The following is a 17789-nucleotide window of genomic DNA, read 5'->3' on the forward strand; positions in this document are numbered from 1 at the left end:
AAACCAAATGATTTAAGCAATGTCTCCACATACATTGCTCAGAAGGAAACTTGTCCTTTAACTCTGAATCCAAAATGTACCATAATGAGAAAGAAAAAGGGTATTTTGGAGCTCAGTCTGATAATCTTGGACTTCTCCAAGAAAAGCTTGTTTCATCTGTGCCTGGTGATCACTCTGTATGCTTTGAATCATTACTCAAGTTTGGTATTGGGTAAGGTCTATGACTTAGGAGTCTGATGTGATACTCTTTGGGCTAACCAAGACTTTGCATACAAAAATTATTTTGCACTTATTAACTCAGAAACATTCCTGTTTTAAGTTCTATCAGTCCAATATGGACTGATACTATACTTTGGATAGAATTTGGCAATATGAAGGATTATCATATAATTGAAATAACCTGATAAATGACATACATGCATTTATTTGAAACTTTATTATATAAATTTTCATTTCTTTTAAAGATTACAAAACCTGTTCTGTGACAGGAATACAAGCAATATTGTTCCAGGATTATTCATGGATACATCTGAAAGAGCTTAGATTACACATTAATAGTATGATTTGAAAACTTCCCAGATTAAACTCTTAAGTAAAACAATTTAAAGTATTCAGTGATATTTAATCCTTTACAAGCATTTCATAATTATGGCAGCAGGTGCCAAGCATCTGATGTGATTTGACCACCGATAAAAGGTACAACACATAGGAACTCATGATAAGGTACCTTGGGCTTCTGGCATGCCTCACTAGAGAGAAACTAGTATAAAGTAAGATCATGTATAATAGTAGAAAAATACTTGTGATTTTTTTTCTTTTTAAAAACTGTTTAAGTAGATGCCCACCCCATTCCCACCCAAGGCCAGAAATGCAAAATAATTACAACCCTTAGGCGTATACCTTCCCTTTTGCTCAGGGTAAGAGTTAAGATAAACCCAATACATGTACATAATTTTAAGAATTAAAACCTCATCACCCACAATTAATAAGGATGCTAAGGAATGGCAATTATATATATATATATATATATATATATATATATATATATATATATATAAAGCTTTAGATGGTAAACTACACTTAGAGAAACATAAACCAAAACCTTTATCCTTATGCCCTTGCTTTGTATTTAAAAGTTCTACTTTAAATACTTGTTTGAAAAACTCAGTATACAGTTCATTCAGTACTATAGTGATAATAGGAGTAAAGATTTTCACTTCCATTAGATAATGAACTAATCTACTTAGACTATTACAGAGACTTCTCCTCTCACATACGTTTACATATTTTGTATTCAAATGGTACATGCTCTCAAGAGGTTTTCTTGAGGTCTGCATCTCTGAATTTAGTCTCTAAATTTTCCTTTCCACTAATCTCTATTCAATGCCATATACTTTGCTAGTTGCTTTGAGAGAAGTCATGGACATTTAAACAGCTTATCATGCACTTCAAGGTTATATGGCAAAATAATGAGGAAAGTGCCTTAAGAGGTAGGAAGTAGACTCTCATCCCAACCCTTGGTATGCCCTGTTATGAACAGTTAAAAGACTAGAATCAAAGTGGTAAATGTGAGACTGATAGTAATACAAGGCTTAAGAAAATTAAGTCGACTTAATTACCAGAATTCTTTGAGAACACTCAGTCACATTGGAACCAGTTACAAGTCACCTGACCACAAAAAATACAGCAGTGTCAGAAGTACATAAAGCACACTGTAGATACAAATTTTTCTTGGCCATCCATATTTAGGTACTATAATTCTGTAGATTCTTCACTAGAAAAAGTGGTTAAACGTGGCTCTGCAGAATACCACAGTCGCAAGAAAGCAAATCTCATTCCTTCATTAATTGGTCTCCACCAATGGTCACTTGGGGAAACCAGCAAGATATAAGCAATCTGGAGGTGAAGAGAGGACTATTTTCACTAATTGAAATATAAATACTGAGTTAAGTCAACTTATCTGTGAAGTAACTAAAACTCAAAGTATACATCTAGTTTGTGAGTCACAAGGAGTTGAAGCTTTTGGAGGGACAGAACTCTAGGACTAGAATTGGAACCTCTTGGTTTAAGCACCACGGGTCAACCATGGAACCCGTTGCATTTGTTAATCACTGAAAACAGACCTTTTCTAACCCTTCACATTCCTGAGATATCTGTCCTAATGCCTTCATAAATCTCACAAACACTTGATACTACATGAGAATTTTCTCTATAAAATACAGTAAAGCGAGCTGAAAAATGTTCATTTATAAAGGCCAGCAAGTAGAGAATTTCAAAGCCATGTTGAGATATATATTGCTGACTTCCATAGTGATTAAGTACATCTGTACCAAGGCTCCCAAATCTTGAATGCTTTTCTGCTCTCATCCCAGGCTGAACCCCTCAGCCCCTTTCCAACCCAAACCATTCTGCCTACTCATGAAGCCGTTGCACCCCACTCCCCTTATAAGTCTTTCCTGTACTGAGGGTGCATGGCACAGCAAACAGGCTAGCCCCACCTCCCATAATGTGTCCTGGCCCCAACAGCAACGACTTCTTAAAATTAGGTGAGAAACAGTTGATTCAAACCCACACTTTGCAGCCCCGGGCATGTGAAATGTGAATCTCTACTGCATACACATCACACCACTCACTAAATGGCTTTTCCCACACATTAACCTTGCAGCATCTTGATTCTGTGCATTGGCAAAATCACTACATTTTTGGATTTCTGGGGTTGCATGTGAATGAACAAATCCGCATCAAAACTGTTAAAGTTAAGGAAGGGTCTATTATTGTACTTAGAAAAAGGCATCTCTATAAATTAGAAGGAGCTGAAATGAGTTACATAAAAAATTAAAAGGACAAAACTTACCTTAATTTAACATCATCACTTGAAAGAGAAGATATAAAACTCATGGTAGTGTAATCCATATTTTTCAGCGTGTGCTTGGCAAAGTTAAATGCAATCTTCAATTCTAGGTATTATTTTGGATTATAAGGTAAGAGGGGGGTTGTAAAAGTGGCCTGATAGTTTCGTTCCTTCTTTCACACTGAAATATCTTTAAGACTGAACTTAAACCTTCCTGGGAGAAGCCCTGGTAACCAGCAAAACTAACTGGTGAAGGGCCCATAAGTGGACTCAGAAATTAATGAAAAGGTAAACCCAGTGCAAGCACTACATTTAGAGCACAATTGTTGGCCAACTCGCCTGTTTTAAGTCAAAGGCAATAGGAAACCCAGGACCACAGATGAAATAAATTAAGGTTATGAACTGCATTTTAGGCAAAAGCCTTCACTTTTGTGAACATATGACTTGATTTTCTCCAATAAAACTAGCAGCTGGAGTAGGCAAAGAAGGCAATATCTTTGAGAGCAATCAATTTGGCATTCATATACCAGTAGAGTAAATGTCCTAAGAACTATATATATATGATTTGAACAAGTCTGCTCCTGGTTGGGTGATAATATGAAGGGAAGGCAGCATGGTGTTACGAGGGTAAAAAACCAAACGAGAAGTCTTAGGTTCTTTACATGCAACATGAGAAAGCTGGACTAGATAATTTATAAGGGTTTACACATTTACTTCTGGTTCTAAGATTATGATGGACAAAACACCTAAGCAATTATGGAATTGCAACAGTGTCCAAAATTTGCAAGTGTATCTTTTTTCTGTCCAGAGTTACATTAACATTTTAAAAGTGACAAGAATTTGGGATGGTCATAGTTTGAAATACTGAATAGAGAGAGAAAGGAAAAAAAAAGTTTTCTTTCCAGGCAATGGGAAGCAGCTTTTGATAGTTAGCATTTGTATACTCAAAAATTAAAAAAAAAAACCAACACTTTCTCCTACTAGATCTTCTGATATCCTTCCTCCTATATGTTTTTTATTTAGAAGATAAACTTACATTTGATTTCGATGTGATAATCATTTTGTGTCACTTAAGCAAAATTAACGTTACAGACTTTCCCTTTCTCTTTAGTTGCACAGAGGAGAAATTAAGAAATGATACGTGGCTTCCAAGACATTTAACTAAAGTATGCTTTCTTGGCTTTGTACTTTCAAGAGAAGATTTAAAGCTTCAGGCAGGAAAAAAAAAAAAAACTTCTGATGTAAATGGCTTAGTACATGACTATGATCCGTTGGGTACATTTCTGATAAGGCTAAGCTAAATCACTTTCTCTTTGTTCATGTTTTTCATATTATAAATTGATGTATGGTAGATAGCTTGACCAAAATACAGGTAATAATGGATACAAAAGTTTCCTTAATTAAATGAAACTGTGAAAACTACCCAGATTAGATGTAGATAATGAATACTGTAATCGAAGCAGACCCAGTGACCACTATGAAAGCTGATCAGTTCTGAAGTTAAAGGAAAAATTATAGGGCTATAAATCATCAGAAGGAATTCAGAAAACACTCAATGGTGAACATTCACTTAGCCTACCTTAGCTATGATTTCAGGTGAGAACAGATATTGTTTGATCAAGAATGTTTTATTCCCTCGAATAAGAAAGTTTAAATCCAATTTCATATAGAGGCTGGTGGCCTTTATTACATTCAAATTAGTGTTTAATATAGAGCATTGTAATGGGACAGAACTCATTATGATTTACCTTTTTTTCCAAAAAAAGCATACTTTTCTTGCAGGTATACAAGAACATGTATCCTGTTATTCATAAGTGAAATTCTGCAACTTGATCTATTTAAACATGAAAGATCCAATGGGACTTGAATGACCTGTTGCTAAATTTTCCTTTGCCAATCTCTTCACCATAACTCTTAAAGGCCTGATGTATACTGGCAAAATCCCAAATTATATGCCAAATACTAAATATGGATACTATTCAAGATTAAAAGTGCAAGAACTACTTCCTCAACTAAGGAAAAAAGAACCCTAAGGAGTTGCAACGTATATGGACTAACTTCATAGTTGTACTCTTGATGTCATGCCACACACATGTGATAACTTTCTCTACCATAACAGCTCTCTAGGTTAGTCTGACAAAGCACCTGACTTTAAGAAACAAACAAATGAACGAACCAGTGAAACAGACATGGGGAAAGATATGTACATTTTGGAAGTATTACATTCAACAGCTGTTCCACAATCTGGCCATTTTTAGGGCTGTCCAACAATACTGTTAATCCAGGTGAACTATTTAACCAGACTTAATAGTCAATTGATTAATAATAATAGATTCCAAGTTAAACAAAGCATGTATACATTAAAGAAAGCAGTACAGAAATGTACTGTATATGAACTGTTTACAAAAACATACAAAATGTTGGATGGCACAAGGGATACAGTGCTAATAGAAACGGATTGTTTAAGCTAAGTGCTTAACATAAACTGTCCATCCCTATAACTAACAAAGAATATTTCAGGGACATGAAATATTTCCTATAAAAATAATGCTATATGGTGTAGAGTACTTTATTCAGTGTATTTTTAGGTGGTATTCATATGTTCATTATTCTTGTTGATTCAGTGAATATGTCTTCATCATGTTTCCATTTTCATTTCATCCGAAGCTCCAGGAAAATCTAACTTGCTAACAATCATTTAAAGCGAGAAGAGACGGAAGCAGGAGCAGCAGCAGGAGCAGCAGCATTATGGGTACCAGCTGGGACAGTGTGTGCTTGCAGGTGTCTCTCAGATATGTGCTACCTGTCGCCAGAACTTGTGCTATCAGCTTACACCATGGTACCAAATATCTCACTGAGGTCACTTCACAGGGCTGTGGAGGTGATTTTTTTAATACCTCTCCGCTGAGCAAGAGTAGAACGGCCTACTGGTTCCAAAACCGGCGACTGATTACGGTTTAAAGCAGAATACGTAGCTGCCATGGCACCCTGAAAACAGGAAAGAAAGGTCACAACACAAACGACAATGGGTAGTCACATGTACACAGAATATGAAATTGAGATTCCCCCCTCCCTATTTTCTTCATATGAAAATTTATACAGATTTAATAGGGCTCATAATGAAAACAACCACCCTGGTCAAACCCTCTGATTTACCTAAAGTTGAAGATGCAAATGTGGGTGCCTGAAATTATGGATGAGAAAGGACAGGGATGGTCTTATAACAAGCAGTCCTCACTTTTCTCAGGACTATTCAACTTGTTGTTTCTTTGCAATCCTTTAATGTGAGAGGTAGCAAAGCATGCTCTTTGGAACCTGTATTTTGCCACCACTGGTGACCTTAAAGTTTGTTTTGGGTTTTGCATAAGAAAGTAAAGTATAGAAAAAAATTAGGAAATGCTTAAGCTTATCTGAATGATAAATTCAGAAGTCATTCTTTTTTAAGAACTTTTTTAACATTTATTTTATTTTTGAGAGACAGAGACAGAGCACAAGCAGGAGAGGGGCAGAAGGAGAGGGAGACACAGAATCCGAAGCAGGCTCCAGGCTCTGAGCTGTCTGTCAGCACAGAGCCTGATGTGGGGCTTGAACTCATGAACCGTGAGATCATGACCTGAGCCGAAGTCAGACGCTTAACTGACTGAGCCACCCAGGCAACCCAGAAGTCATTCTTAAACTAGTTTTTTTTTTTTAAATTTTTAAAAAATGTTTTTGTTTATTTTTGAGACAGAGAGAGACAGAGCACGAGCAGGGGAGGGGCAGAGAGAGAGGGGGACACAGAATCCAAAGCAGGCTCCAGGCTCTGAGCTGTCAGCACAGAGCCTGATGTGGGGCTCGAACTCACTGACTGTGCCACCCAGGCTCCCCTTAAACCAGTTTTATTGTGATATTTTGGTGTGTCTTGACTTTTCCTTTTCTTTTTTAACGTTTATTTATTATTGAGAGACAGAGAGACAGAGCATGAGCAGGGGAGGGGCAGAGAGAGGAGGAGACACAGAATCCAAAACAGGCTCCAGGCTCTGAGCTGTCAGCACAGAGCCTGACGCGGGGCTCGAATTCACAAACCATGAGATTGTGACCTGAGCTGAAGTCGGACACTCAACCGACTGAGCTACCCAGGCACCACGACTTTTTCTTTTCTAAAGCACTCACTATAAGGGAACTCCATTCGAGAAATGGAAACAGGATGAGGGAAAGGGAAAGGTGGTGCGGGCATGGAGAGGGCGGCTCAAAGTCTTCTGCAGAACATGTGGAAAAGGGTGCCTGAATAGGGACACTCACCTTGACTAGATGGGGCGCGTCCTGTCTATTTAGTTGGTATTGAGGCAGTTGGTCCCAGTGGACAATCCAAGGATGCCTGAGCACGAGGGCAGCCGTCAGTCTCTGATGAGGGTCCACATGAAGCATCTTTGACACCAGGTCCTGGGATGGGAAGAATAATAATAAGACAAATTTAAATCTTTCTGTTTGTTTTCTATAGCCCTTGACACTGGTCAGCATTCTTCCTTAGCTTCTATGACACTATTTTTTCCTGGTACCTAACCTTTGGGCTCAAAGCAATTTGGTCAACATGATAATTTCTTAAAAAAAAAACAAAACAAAGAAAAACAAACAAAAGCAAAAACCTAAGTCTCTGTTTTCTCTTCCCTTAGTTAACAGTAATTTTGGTGCATTACAAAGAGTAAATTTACCACATTTATGTATCTTGAAGTACTTTGGCTCTTTTTTTCATCTAGATATTCTGATTTTTCTATACCTTTGTAAGTTTATTTCTAAGTAATTTTTAGCTACAGACTTTTTTTGTGCTGCTAGTAATAATGAAAAACAGAATGTAACTGCCCAATAATATAAATTTAATTAGAGGGCTCCAAATGCCCCCTACAAAAGATTAGAGTTTTTTTTTTTTTTTTTAAATAGGATCCACGTTCAATGCAGGGCTTGAACTCACAACCCTGAGATCAAGAACTGAGCCAACTGAGCCAACTACCAACTGAGCCAGCCAGGGGCCCCAGATTGGAGTTATTTTTATTTTTTCCCACTTCATAAACAACTTATAGGCATTATAAAAAAAAAATTAAGAACTACAGAGAAGCAAAAGAACATGAAGAACTCCCAGAATCCCATTCTTCAACAAGAGACAAATGCTATCTATCCAAATGCTTTCCTATGCTGAGGTATAGATCCATATAATTGCTAGTTTTATACTTTCAAAAATAACACAGTTAGGATTTATAAAAGCCATCTCCAACTTGATTTTTCATTCTGAATGTATCTACTAAGTATCCACTGAAGGCCAGGTATCCTGCTAGGCATTGGGTATTTAGCAATGAATAAGATAAAATGAACTCTAACCTCATGAAGCTTTCAGCCCTGTGAGGGAGAGACAAAGAATCAATTACAAAGCAAACAGTAAGTTCTTGGATGGGATGAATAAAGAGGTACAGTTGAACACAAAGAGATGCTTAACCTGAACAGGGTGCTGTGGCTTTGGAGTGACTTCCTTAGAGGAATGTGAGACCTGAAGGATGAGCAGGAGATGGATTAGAGAAGAGGGCGGGGGGGGGGGGGGGGGGGACAGAGCAATTCAAGTAGGCAGAGCCCTCAGGGATAGGAGAACATGCCACAGTTAAGGAACTGAAAGGAACGGCAATGTGGCTGTAACAAAATCTGCAAAGGAGACCGTGGCAGCAGATAAAGTGATAAAGGTGAGAAGGGACCAGACCCTGAAGGCCCTTGTAAGCTACATTAGCAAAGTTGCACTTTTTCCGGAGGTAAGAAATCATTTAAAGCAAAGGAGTAATACAGTCATGTTTGTACTTTAGAGAGATTATGCTTACTACATGTGAACGAAAATGGATTGCAGGGTACAAGCCTGGAGACTCCAATGTGAGACCGGTGAGAGTTGATGGCTTCAGGGCAGTATAAGAAATGGAGAAATATGGATGGAACTGAGGTACTTAGAAGAAACAACAGAACCCGGTGGCTGACTGGATATTGCGAATCGAGATGTTATTCTAAGGATTCCTCTGCTATTAGATACTACCAGTTTCTTATTTTTAGTTTTCATTAACAGCTAAGAGCGGGAATAAGTTACTGAACAGAATTAGAAATAAAAGGTGAAACAACCAGTAACTCCCCTTCCAAATTTTTAAAGTGCAAAAATGTTCTTCAAGTACATAAAAGATTGCAAAACTGCTGAGGGACACAACAAAACTCTACTATAACTTTAATCAGACCTGTGCATTAAGCAGTGCACTTGGGCCAAGTCACTGAGAACCACTTCTCTTCCTCCTGTTCTATTATCCTTCAATGGCTATTCCTCCTAAGCTTTCTCATTAAATGGTGGTGGCTCCCTTGAATTCCTTCCATAGCTCTCATCACTCTGCTCAGATAAGCTCCTTTGTGCTCATGGCTGTAGCTACTCCAGATGATGACAACTTCCAACTCCACAGTCCACCCAAGACCTCTACTTCTTCCTAAAATCTACATCCATATAGCCAGGTGCTTGATGGACACACATCTCTTAATTATATATCACAGTCACATTTCAAATTCTTAATTTCCAAATCTGTAGTCATCACTCCTTTCAAAACTACTTTTGCATTTCACATCTTGGTGAAGGGACACCACTACCCTGCTCGTTTGCCTGACGTGGAAATAAGGACTACATGCTTGCTATCTGCTTCTCCCTTGCTTCTTATGTCCAATTAACCACCGAATCTATTCTGCCTGCTAAATTTCTCTTCCATTTGGCTTAAATCCTGCTACTGCTCTAGTGTAGGTCTTCATCATTCATGACCTGAACTACTGCAAAACCTTACAAGTAAAGTCCCTAATATTAGATCAGTGAGGAATGAATGAAATAATGTAGGCAAAAGTACTAGCATAGTTCTTGGCACATAAATGCCCAGTAAATGGTCCTGTTCTTCTCAAAGCCACATATGAAACATATGGCCCATATGACTGATGACATTCACATGTGCAATGTACTCTTGAGGTGACATATCAGATTGATAGAACCCTCCTTCTTCCCAATATTGTGGGTATTCAATTATCACATTATACTTGCAAATTCAAGTCTTTAAAAAAATTTTTTTTTATGTTTATTTATTTTTGATAGAGAGAGGGAGAGCACAAGCGGGGGAGGGGCAGAGAGAGAGGGAGTCACGGAATCTGAAGCAGGCCCCAGGCTCTGAGCTGTCAGCACAGAGCCCAACATGGGGCTCAAACTCACCAATTATGAGATCATGACATGAGTGAAGTCGGACGCTTAAGTGACTGAGCCGCTTAGGCGCCCCAACAAACTCAAGTCTTAACTGGGCAAATTAGCAAAAGTTGTTAGTAATAATGTAACATTTATAAGAAAGGCTGTGACTTAGATCCCATTTTTATCTCATCCTCACTTTTCTTTTTCTTTCGCCCAAAACAGCATACTGGCATGCAAGTCAATGAGAATGAAATTATCAAAATTAGAGCAAGGTGAGGTTATCTCTAGAATTTATTTAAAAAGCAGGCAGTGGGTAAGCTCTGATACTTCATATGGTGACATTACCTGATATGCCTCACAATTGATCATGGCAATTTGTGGTAGACTCCATGGATAAGAATTACCCCACCACAGAATAAACTTAAACAAGGAAAATTTTCAGGGCGCCTGGGTGGCTCAGTTGGTTGAGTCGGTTGAATCAAGACTCAGTCTTGATTTTGTCTCAGGTCATGATCTCATGGTTTGTGAGATCGAGCCCTGTGCTGGGCTCTGTTATGACAGCACAGCCTGCTTGGGATTCTCTCTCTCCCTTTCCCCCTGCCCCCCCCCTGCTCGCTCTCTCTCAATAATAAACATTTAAAAAAAAGAAAATGTGATCATGAAAATGCTTAAGATTTTTCAACACTTCTCCAATACCTAGAATAGACCCCAAATCCTGAGCATAATCTACAAAGCCTTTCATAATCTGGGTTCATCAGCTACCTTCTCAATGTGTACCCTGTACTAGTCCCATCAAACCGTGCACAGCCACCTGGAGGCGTTCTGCCATGCTCAGGCTGTCGTGACCACAAATAGCATGTGCTGCTCTCTCAGCCTGGGATGGAATACATCCTTCTGCTCCCTAAAGCTGCCAAGAAAGTCCCTTCACTGCTTCTGGAAAGCTTTCCTGGAAATCTTTCTGACTGAGCACCATCTGTGAACTTCTTCAACATAAAAAAATGTACCACTGTAACAGCACACGTGACACTGTACTGTATACTTGGGGCCATCTCCCAACTAGACTGTGAGATTCCTGAGATCAGGAATTCTATCTCAGTCACATCTTTTATCCCTGGACTTTCACTTATTAAGTAGGTTGTAGGTGCTCAATACATGGAAGAAAAAGAAATCCCAGAAAAATGAATTATCTAGTTTAAGAAATGTTATGGCTAATAAAAGGGAAAGGATACCAGGTCGTTTTAAATCAGTTATAAAGCCAAATGTTATCTATATAGACATTAAATTGGCTAACATAGGCTTCATCTCTAGGCCAAAAGTATCAATCGACATTTGTTACATGCCCTATTTACTTACACAATCATCTCACCTCAGGCTTCCACCTCTAAGAGACACCAGCAAGCACTTTTACCAGTAATTATCTTCTTTATCTCCTCTATGTTTTTCTTCCTTGGAAGTGGAAAACTCTGTTCTTCTTTTTTTTAGGTTTTTTAAAATGTTTATTTATTTTTGAGAGAGAGAGAGCACAGGTTGGGGAGGGGCAGAGAGAGGGAAGGAGACACAAAATCTGAGGCAGGCTCCAGGCTCTGAGCTGTCAGCACAGAGCCCGACGTAGGGCTCTAACTCACCTACCTTGAGATCATGACCTGAGCTGATGTTGGAAGCCTAACTGACTGAGCCACTCAGGCGCCCCTCTTTTTCTTTTTAGTTTTTAAATTTTTTGCTCTTCTTTTTAAAAGAGCATTTTCTACGAGTAAAGTGGAAGTAGAGCAGAATTGGAAAGCAAGTCAGCCAGAGGATGGCAGATCTTTCAGGGACAAAGGCTTTTCAAGTGGATTTCAAACAGATACTATAAAACTATACTACTGTTTACTGTGAAGAAGAGGAGACCCCTTTCTACATAATATGGACCAAAAAGAGAACATGGTATAGTCTATTCTAGGGAACAAGGGCTTTGGAATCAACTGTTTAATTTGAAGCACCCACATGTAGCTGGTGGGTAACCAAAAACAAATTCACACCAAAATTCTGGGCCTTGGTTTCCTTCTGTGAAATGGAGATACTAACGCCTATTTTACAGGGTTCGTTAAGAAGATTAAATGGGATAATTTAGGAGAAGTGCAGTGTGAGGCACAGAATAGACACACAAATCATGAAGACAACCACCATTATTATTCATTATGTTTGTAAGTAAGAAGTAGTTTTAGATATATAGATAATAACAAAGCCAAACCAATACCTCTGGGAAACAAATTAATTGGTCCATTTGTGAGTTCAAGTTATTTGGTAACATCACTTCAAAATACTACTTCATAAACAAAAGTTTTTAACTGGCATTATTTTTTCTCACTAGGGATTATGAAAAATTATTTTCTCAAAAGTTTATTATAGGAAGCTATACTTGCCTTTGCTGTGTCTGAAACAGAATTCCAGTAACCACCACTGAGTGAGAATTTCCCGCTGCCTATCCGTGCCAATATTTCCTCTGGTGTATCATCAGGGCCATTTGCAAATGGAGTGTAACTATTTTATAATAAAATTAAAATGTTAATGAATAAAATTTCTTTTTGGTTGGTAATCTTCACATTTCTTTGCAGTATCCAAGAGTACTCTGAGTAATTTAATGTAATACTTCACTGAAATCTCCAAAAGTGAAAAACATCAACATCATGAAGCTTCATAAAGCGCCAGTTCAAGGTATAAGCTATGAACTATTAATTAGACTTAATATATTATAAAATAAATATTTTAAGATATGACATACAAGAATAAAATATTTAAAGTAGTATATATTTATGACATAAGAATACAAAAAAGGCATGGAAAAAAGTCAAGGTAAGACCTTAAGACATTAGTAAATGGTACATTATAGAAAATCATCAATGATACAGTTATAAATATATATTTACAAATCCACACGCACACTACAGGATTGTATTATTAGGTAATAGGAGAAAACATGAAAAGAAGGATATTATAACGCAGAAATGAAAGAAATAAAACTAGATAATTTGAAGAAAATATTGATGAATAAATGCTTGCAAAATATGGTCCACTCACCCAGTAAGCATTGTATAGAGGAGGACACCAAGACTCCATATATCACAAGCAGCATCATAGCCTTGTCGTTTTAAAACCTAGAAAAAATAACAATTAGTATTAATATACCACTGTTTACTTAGAGATGTGAATAGGCCATGAACTACACTGTATCTTCTAAATCAGTGTATTTAAGAAAAACCTCAACAGAACATGATTAGCAAACAAGGCAATAATATATTAACCCTATTCCAAAACATTCTATGACTAATATTTCATATATATGTAAAATTTCATTTTGGTATTTGAATTAGCATTTATTGAGTGCTGCTGTAGCATAGAGAGAACTATAAAATAAATTGAAGCTAAGTTTCTTTCCTTCCCATCCCCACTCCCCTCTAAGTTTCTTATTTAAATGAATATATATTTAGTTTGTATAAGGCTGCAAAACTGGTTACATAAAACCATACTTTTAAGAACACATATGAAAGTACAAATGATAGAGTGCAAAATTATACTTCTACATATTTAAAATGATTCACTTGAGCATTTAGTAGTCACCAACTATTCCTAGGAATGAACAGTGATAAACACAAAACACTCTGGTTTCCTTAAGAAAATCAGAATATGGCAGGGGAAATAAATAAATAAATAAATAAATAAATAAATAAATAAATAAAGTTAATAATCCAATGTGGTAAGTATTTTTTGGCTGATTTTTTTTAATGTTTATTTATTTTGAGAGAGAGAGAGCAAGCAGGGGAGGGGCAGAGAGAGAGAGGAATAGAGAATCCCAAGAGGCTCCACGCTCAGCATTGGGCCCAATGCGGGGCTTGATCTCATGACTGAAAAATCACCACCTGAGCCGGAATCAAGAGTTGCACTTTGACAATGTAGTATTATAACAAAATTATATTTAAAGTGGTCTGAGTATAAAGATGAGGAAAAAATTCATTCTTGAAATGTGGAGAGAAGGAAGGCTAGAGGGCAGCCTGCTTGTACTGGGCCTATAAGTAAGAATTCAGGAGGCAAAGGGCAGAGGCAAGCGAGCAGAGCATGCTTAAGGAGAGGCAAGGATTCAGTGTGGCCAGATCTCTAGGTAGGGTACACTGGAGAGAATGAAAGGCTTTTACATGTATCTTGTTAAGGAATTAAAATATTTTTCCTGTAGGCAATCAGTTGTCACTGAAGCATTAAACAGGGAAATAAAATAAGTAGATGTGTACACCAAAAGGATAACTCAAGGTATAAAGGAAATGCTGGTAAGAAGACAGAGTGGAAAAAAGGCCAAATGACAGGAAACAATTTGTATCAAACCAAGTGAAAGGCTGTGAGGAACCACACCAAGGCAGGACATGGATAGAAAGAGATGTAAAGATAAAAGAGGAACAACTTAGTTCAGATGAGATGTACAGGGTAAAGGATAAGAGGTCTAAAATATTTAGGAATCAGAATGGAAAGGGTTTGGTGACCCACTGGATGTAGAGAAATGATGGGGAAGGAGGATTTTAGGAGGGCTTCCAAGTTTTAACCTGGATGACTAAGTGGTGAGTAGGAGACAAAGAGTTAAAAGCTCAAGTCTAAAGAGAGTTTAATTATGGAAGATTTCCTGAAAAAGATGAATTCAGAGGCTTTGAAACAAAAAACATCCAATGTGCCAAGGCAAAACAGCTACATGGTGATTTCAAGAAGCAGATTGATTGTCTGAAGCAGAAAACACTGATGGGGAAAAATGAGATGGCTAGATGAAGTGACTATGCTTGGATATGTGTCAGATGCTGTGGGTATGTGGACAAACAAGCAGAGAGTCTGTCCCTCATTAGCTCTAGTACCACCAGAACAGGTGCAAGGAGTCTTTTTAAAAGTATTATTTTATAACTCAAAGTAAGAAAATTACAAAAAGTTTGGTAAATATAATGCAACCATTCTAACACTACCAACTATTATCATTTTTTGTGAAATATATAATGGTAAATGCACAGACTTTGCAGCCATATTGCTGGGGCTCAAATCTCGACCTGACCTCAAACAAATTATGTAACCTTTCACTGTGCACCTGGTTTCCTATAAGAATTGAGTGAAAGTATTTACTTCACAAAGTTATGATTAGAAGGAATTATTACATGTAAACCCTATGTTGTGAGGATGAAATCAGTTAATACATGTGACTGGCACATAACCCCTATGTTAGGTTTGACTATCTTTTTTTAACTTTATTTATTTGTTTTGAGAGAGACAGAGAGAGCATGAGTGGGGGAGGGGCATAGAGAGCGGGAGAGAGAGAATCTCAAGCAGAATCCACGCTATCAGCGTGGAGGCCAATGTGGGGCTCGAACCCAAGAACTGTGAGATCACGACCTGAGCTGAAACCAAGAGTCAGATGCTTAACCAAGTGAGCTACCCAGGTGCCTCGGTTAACTATTATTTTTTCTTATCTAGTTCATAGTTATGTGTTTTTACACAATGATAATAAAAAGACAAGAAATCTTGAGGGCAAAGCAGTGGATTTTAGATTTGCTACAACGGGGAACAGAAATTTCTTAGGAAAAGAAGCAACTTGATCAAAGTAGGGCTTGAAAAAGACTTCAGTAACACTGCAGCTCTTCTGTGGAATGATCAGAGATCGAGAAAGGGAGCAAGGTGAAATTAGGCCATGGCAGTCATTTGGGGTGTGGTGAAGGAAGCAGGGCCTAGGATGGCAGTTTTGTGAACAGAAGAACCTCAAACTGGTTTTTGAGGATAACAGAGATGATACCTAGTTATGTAGCTAAAGACAAGAAGAGACCATGATGTTTTAGCCTCAGAAATACAGGAAGATGGTGTCAAAACCAGTAAATTAAAAAGGATATTAGGAAAGGATGAGAATAAGCTACTTTCCATTTAATTCCATGTGCTGACAAGCACAAAAGTGTTAGTGACAGTAGACCACTACAGATGAGTGATTATGTAGAAAGACAGAAGTTAAGGCAAGAAAAGGACTAAGTAGTAGGGGACTGAGGACAGGATGAACTACCATCAGAAGAAAAAGAGCTGACATTTTATTTTAATTATTTGTTCAGTAAGTCTTCAATTAAACAACTATTAACTACTCCATATTAAACACAGCAAATGAGTTTTTAAATATACTGAAATACTGGAAGCAAATAATTTCACAATTACCTCTGGTGCAACAAAATTTGCAGTATAACAAGGAGTCATGAGAAGACCGTTTTCTGCTCTTAGCTGTTTGGCAAAGCCAAAATCGCAAATTCGAATAGATTCTGGATTGCCAGATTCATCCACGTAAAGAATGTTGCTAGGTTTCAAGTCTCTGTGAACCACCTAATTGAAATACAAATTAAAGAGGTACATTAACAATACAACAACACATTTCCATGATGGAAAATTCTTTATTCACAAACTGTCAAGCAATGTACTTAACAAGAGGATGTGAGTGCTGACCTTCAAATGATCTCAACATTATAAAAGGCTGATAATGTAAGCATAACCCTCTAATACAGAACCAGGGCAAGGAAAGAAGGAAGAAAAAATAGTATGTACTTCCCTCCTCTTTGTCCATTGAGTACGTAGGTTAGGTTAAGGTAAAATGCAAATAGCAGTAATATCTGCCCCTAGGTTATTCATTTATTCAACAAATATTTATTGAATGCCTATCATGTGCCAGGGTATTATATAAGAAGCTCCAGATACCATATTAAACAAGACCTGTAAGATCCTTGCCTTTCCATGCTAGGAGCTTGCACGGTAGTGAGGAAGGCAGAGAATAAACAGGTGAGAGATGCGTCTCTAGAGGAGGTAACATCTGGTCCAAACCAGCTGGAACAGTGGGGGACAGTCATTCTAAGGAGAGGGAACAGCATGTATAATGGATGTATACAACAAACAAGTGCTGACAGGCTCAATGGAACAGGCACTGGGTTTAGGGGTAAAAAGGAAAAAAAAAATCCAGACTTTAAGTACTGCCTATTTAATATCCAAGTGACAACGTCACACATACTAAAAGATATTGTTCCTTTAGATTTTTGTAATATTTCTCCCCCTTCAGTTACCTACTTGAGTACTTCTTTCACATAAACCTTGACATTCCTTATTAGACTTCTATGTTTCTTCTACCACTAAATTCTGAGTCTAGATTCTAATCAATCACCTCAGTTTTAGTTTCTAACATTGAGAACATTACTTCTCCAGATCATCTGAGTAACTAATTACTGCTGAAGCAATGGAAAAGAATATAGAAGACTTAGATGACTGCAAAGTCATCAATTCTCCAGTGACTATGGAGTCCCACTAATTCTTAGCTAGTATACTAGGCAAATCTTGACCAGCTAGAAATCAAGAAGCTCTAGAATGAAAGTGACACTTCCCAGTTGTTAGCTTCTAGAAGCAAAGACAAACAAAATGAGAATAACATATTGAAAATAAACTCCTTAAGAAGTAGTCTCTTAATTTCCTTGTATTTATTAAAAAAATTTTTTTTTATGTTTACTCATTTTTGAAAGACAGAGAGGCAGAGCACAAGCAGGGGTGGGGCAGAGAGAGAGGGGACACAGAATCTGAAGCAGGCTCCAGGCTCTGGGCTGTCAGCACAGAGCCCGACGCGTGGCTCGAACTCACGAACTGTGAGATCATGACCGGAGCCGAAGTCGGATGCTCAACCGACTGAGCCACCCAGGCGCCCCACGTATTTATTTATTT

The 17789-nt window shown here is 37.7% G+C and overlaps 1 protein-coding gene across 4 annotated transcripts in view; it reads right to left on the reverse strand.

Annotated features, from left to right (window-relative positions):
- Positions 1 to 417: 417 nt before the first annotated feature.
- RPS6KA3 (ribosomal protein S6 kinase A3) overlaps positions 418 to 17789 on the reverse strand; it is a 127219-nt gene continuing 109847 nt past the window's right edge. For all 4 annotated transcript variants that reach the window (XM_047843695.1, XM_047843693.1, XM_047843692.1 and 1 more), the window contains 5 exons: positions 16254 to 16415; positions 13116 to 13192; positions 12461 to 12578; positions 7133 to 7273; positions 418 to 5839 (listed from right to left, as the gene is read on the reverse strand). In XM_047843695.1, the coding sequence (XP_047699651.1) occupies positions 5717 to 5839; positions 7133 to 7273; positions 12461 to 12578; positions 13116 to 13192; positions 16254 to 16415 (621 nt within the window). In that variant the 3' untranslated portion in view covers positions 418 to 5716. The remainder of the gene's footprint in view (positions 5840 to 7132; positions 7274 to 12460; positions 12579 to 13115; positions 13193 to 16253; positions 16416 to 17789) is intronic.

The sequence above is a fragment of the Prionailurus viverrinus genome, chromosome X, assembly GCF_022837055.1.
Source record: "Prionailurus viverrinus isolate Anna chromosome X, UM_Priviv_1.0, whole genome shotgun sequence".
Lineage (NCBI taxonomy): Eukaryota > Metazoa > Chordata > Mammalia > Carnivora > Felidae > Prionailurus > Prionailurus viverrinus.